The 4,997-nt window shown below is 35.8% G+C and overlaps 1 protein-coding gene across 1 annotated transcript; it reads left to right on the forward strand.

Moving 5' to 3' along the window:
• The first annotated feature begins 552 nt into the window (after positions 1-552).
• On the forward strand, positions 553-1,785 carry LOC143580728 (uncharacterized). Its single transcript, XM_077063673.1, has one exon. It carries the CDS (start codon positions 746-748, stop codon positions 1,763-1,765), a length of 1,020 nt encoding a protein of 339 aa, XP_076919788.1. The 5' UTR covers positions 553-745; the 3' UTR covers positions 1,766-1,785.
• The last annotated feature ends 3,212 nt before the right edge of the window (positions 1,786-4,997 follow it).

A 4,997-nucleotide genomic window follows, 5' to 3' on the forward strand; every position in this document is an offset into this window, starting at 1 on the left:
AAGAAAATAATGTATTTAAATACCCAGTCTATAGCCGACTTTCCAATACTCGACTTTCCAATACTCGAACCAGATTTCATACCTAGAACCGGGTATTTAGAAAAATCCGATTTGCATACACTTTAACCGGCCTCATTCTGACTCCCATCCGAATGTTAACCAAAAACACGTGTTAATAGAAAAAACCTCGTCCTGAAAATAAATCCATCAACTCCTAACCCCACACACACACACACAAAGACAGTGTTCCACCATTTTCTGTTACTATTACTATTAATATTAATATTAATATTAATATTAATATCCCAATCTCAATCCAATTCGATTCCATCCAATCCAATCCAATCCATTTCCTCTCTCTATCCTTCGATCAAATTGTCCTTCCAATTACCCATCTCACTATCTTACCCACCACCAAATTTGTTGTTGGTAACTCACAAAGATCATTGTGTATTACGTCAAAGATTATGCTTGCTTAATTAATTTCATTATTTCAATCACTAATTCACTGAGTTGGCTCGCACACCAGGTGTTTGTTAAAATTCCTCAAATACAAAAATTTCAGGGTTTTGAGTTAATTAGTAATTCACTGATTGGGTTATTTCATTTCATCAATTCAATCAGTAACTCACTGATTTTGTTGTTCGACTCACTCGCACACCAGGTGTTTGTTGAAACTCCTCAACGAAATTTTTTTATCTTTTATTAATATTTTTAGGGTTTTGAGTTAATTAGTCGCACGAATATGAGTTTGGGGATGGCGGAGAATGAATCCCGAACCGAAATCCACCTCCCGGGTGATGTTAATTGGGAGATGCTTGACAAATCCAAGTTTTTCTTCCTCGGTGCCGCCTTGTTTTCGGGTGTATCCGGCACGTTATACCCGACCGTCGTGTTGAAAACACGACAACAAGTGGTGGTTAAAGAGACCCCGTGTTTGAAAATGGCGGTATTGATTTTGAAACATGATGGTTTTAGAGGGTTTTATAGAGGGTTTGGGACTTCATTAATGGGCACCATTCCGGCTAGATCGCTTTACATGGGTGCTCTTGAGATAACCAAGAGTAGTGTCGGTTATGCGACGGTTAATCTGGGGTTTTCTGAGGCGAAAGCGGCTGCAGTTGCGAATGCTGCAGCGGGCGTGAGTGCGGCCATGGCTGCACAAGTCGTGTGGACGCCTATTGATGTCGTGAGCCAGCGGTTAATGGTTCAAGGTGTGAAAGATGGGTTTAAATACAATGGTGGCATTGATGCTTTTAGACAAATTGTTTGTAAAGACGGGTTTCGTGGGTTGTACCGAGGGTTTGGGCTTTCGATTGTCACGTACGCCCCGTCGAATGCGGTTTGGTGGGCGTCTTATTCGTTGGCTCATCGGGCCATTTGGGATCGTGTTAGTTCACATTTGAAGAAATATGAACATGGTGGTGGGGGTGGGGGTGGGTTTAAGCCGGATTTGAAGGCGGTGGTGGGGGTGCAGGCCGCCAGTGCCGCCATGGCGAGTGGGGTTTCGGTGATAGTGACAATGCCATTGGATACAATTAAGACAAGGCTTCAAGTTTTAGATGGTGAAGGGTATAATGGGAAGGTGGGTTTAAGGCAAACATTAAGGAAGTTGATCAATGAAGGTGGATTGAGTGCATGTTATAGAGGATTGGGTCCTAGATGGGTTTCAGTGTCAATGTCTACAACTATCATGGTTACTACTTATGAGTTCCTCAAGAAATTGTCTACTAAAAATCAAGATTCTTGTGGGTCTCTTCAATGATTTGGGGATGGTGTTGTTAAATATAGAGTTAATCAATGTTAATGACCAAGATTGATGATAAATATTTAGGTGGTCATGTTGCTATTAACACTTTGGGGTGATTTAGTGTAGGATGTTGTACATATCTTTATTTAATCTCTTACAATCAAGTGCAATATTATTAATCTTAAAAGTTTTTTTTAATTTTCTCTTTATTTCTTATTTGCATTAGAGTGAGTTGATTTGGGTTATAGTGGATTAAAACAAAAATACTATTTATCAAAGACACGGAAAATATTCAAGAAAATAAAAAGATCGGATCTCCAGCATAAATGATTTGGAAGAACCAAATAATGGTATTTGCTAGCAACAACGGAGGCGGTAACTAAAAAGGTATGGGAGAATATAATGGAGATTTGTTAATTAATATTAGGGAAATAGAAATCAAATGTTAATACTTTTGTGACTTCTATAAAACATTCTTAACTTTAAAACAATGTCAAATAGTAAGCTATAATGCAAAATAGATTGGTACATTTTATTCATGAATTGGACCGCCTTAACATATCTTTGAAGGTGTATCTAAAAACTATACATTGTAACATTTAGTATATTTTAAGATAACTATATGATAAAGCATGTTCTAAGAATCTAATGATTTACGACATAGTAATATACTAGTTTAAGGTTAACTCAAAGGTCAAAAATGGGAAATCAATCATCGGTTTCTGGACAAAAAATCTTAACTATTAACATATCGTGAAAAAAAAATATATATATAAATTAAGCATAGATGATAGAACTCAACACACACATTAAGGATTTAAGGGTATGCACTTATATAATGTTAAAGCAAATTAAGTGCCACATAAGCGTACACACTTATGTACTGTTTGGTTTCAGACAAAAAAACATCTGAATATTTAAAATTAAGTCTGAATTATTCAGACTTATGATGTTGCTGGATAGGACAAAGGCTTATTCAGATCTGATTCATTCAGATCTGAATGAACCAAACAACCTCTTATTTCTAAAGTAAATTACACAAATAGTTTATCTAGTATAGAGTCAGTGATTACCATTTGTATGATTTATTTTCTTTATTCTTTTAAAAAGTTTAAACTACTATTTAAAGCAATTGAGTTATATAAACTAATAAAAGAATAAACTTATGTGTTATATATATAATAATCTCAATACATAGTTCATATCTCAATCATGACAAGACTGATAGCTCAACAAATTTATATTAATGAACCAATTGTAATAAATAAATATGTTCTTTTTTTATTATCATTCCTATTTTATAATTTACGGGTATTTTAGGTTGTGTTTGTTTTCTGTGAGAAGATCTTCAGGACCTTTTATGTCTACGTCGTGCAGATCACGCGCAGATCTTTAGCCTTGAAGACTGTTTGTTTTTCTGAAGACATTTCATTAAAAAAACGTCTGCGTGCCATCTTCTTGGTGTAGACATGGTTCTTCCACTTCTTATCTCTTTGAACCTCTTCTCACACCATTCACTATTATATTTTCTTTTCTTCAAACCCTAATCTCCCACCTTCACTCTTCCCTCTCCTCCACCACACCTCAGCCACCACCACTCCATAGTCGCCGCCCAATCGACTGTCCCCCCTCACAACAACCGCGCCGCCAGCCAGCTGCCTAGCCTCCGCTACGACAATCCGGCCACCGCTGCTTCGACCACGACTCCAGCCCTCGCCACCACCTCCAACCCCACCTCCGACAGCCTCTTATCCACCTCCTGTTCCCTTTACTTCTTCTCCACCAGCCGGTTTAGTCCATCTCCGACGATCTCTCCACCGGTGTCGGAAACTCCATCTCTGTCAATCTCCCCATCTCCGGAATCACTAAGTCGGTCGTCAGAAGGCTGGCCATGAGAGGCCGAGTAAAGAGAATCAACTATTAATATAATTATGGTTTGATAGTTATAGTTGTGGTATTTTTTTATATTAATTGTTGTTCTTGATTAGTGATTTTCTAAGGAATTTGATTTTAAAGTTTGTTTACCGGAGTATGATAATGTTATAAAATATATATATACACCCTCTTTGAATTGTTCAATATATTTAATAAGTTTAAAAAAATCAGTTTATTTAAATTTATGTTTATTTTACAAGTCTGCAGATGTTAAAAAACAAACAGTCTTCTTATTGCAGACTGCAGAGGTTTGGTCCATCTCTTCTGTTGCAGATGTCTGCAGATATGATCCGCAGACCGCAGACATTTTACCTCTTAAAAAACAAACAACACCTTAATCCACTTGGGATTAAGAGTTTAAACTTGAAAAAATAAAGAATATTAATATCCGACATGTTGTCTTTACTCTTCGAGTCTTGAGTCAAGTGGCTTTCGCAAATTATATTATGATGACTTGTTAATTACTTCCTCATACTTGATAAATGGATTTGAAAATAAAATACGTTGACTTATCTAAGATGACAGTTTGTTGTTTGTATTGGACGATTAAAAATTACCAATAACGTTAACTATTAGATAATATGTATCTCAAAATCTAGAATAAATACATATATACGATTTTAGATATTTTTATCAATATTTTAATTCCAATGGACTATTTAAAAAGTGTAAAATTTTATATGGGTCCATATTTTTCAAGTGGTTAGGACTTAGGTGGGAAGTCATATTCACCATTTCTATGTTGCAGTTTGGGATCGTGTTATTCATCATTAAAAGAAAGATGAAGACGGTGGTCGGTGAAGGCGTTGCAGGCCGCCAGTGCCGCTATGGCAAGTGGGGTATTGTTGTTGGTTACAATGTCGTTGGATACAATCAAAACAAGGCTTCAAGTTTTAGAATGAGAAAGTGGGTATCATGGATAATTTGATAAAAAAACAAAGAAAGTATAAGTAATATCTAACATCTCATATAGAAAAACTGATATGCGTTAATATTTCAGAAATCATATTACAAATATCAAATGTTAAATGATGTTAATACTTTTAAGTTCAATAAAGCATTCTTAATTTTAGAATGAAAACCCATGGATAAAACATGTCTATCTGTCATATCTTGCACTTTTCATTTACCTAAGGAACACCTAAAGGTTTCCCAATTGTATCATGAAATGAATGAATAGATTGAATAACATATCCATGATGAGACGGGTAGTAAAATACTTAAATTCAATACACTTCTCATAAGTCTTCATTATACAAAAGATTAAGAGCACCCCTAACGCCTGGGTGTCCCATCCAAATCTATGTGAAGA

This window comes from Bidens hawaiensis, unplaced genomic scaffold (assembly GCF_021521415.1).
Source record: "Bidens hawaiensis isolate Kalapana, Puna unplaced genomic scaffold, B.hawaiensis_p1.1 tig00030565_1, whole genome shotgun sequence".
NCBI classification, from domain to species: Eukaryota; Viridiplantae; Streptophyta; class Magnoliopsida; order Asterales; family Asteraceae; genus Bidens; species Bidens hawaiensis.

Excerpts from the sequence above, each read along its gene's own strand:
- LOC143580728 (XM_077063673.1), top strand. The coding sequence starts at position 746 with ATGAGTTTGGGGATGGCGGAGAATGAATCCCGAACCGAAATCCACCTC.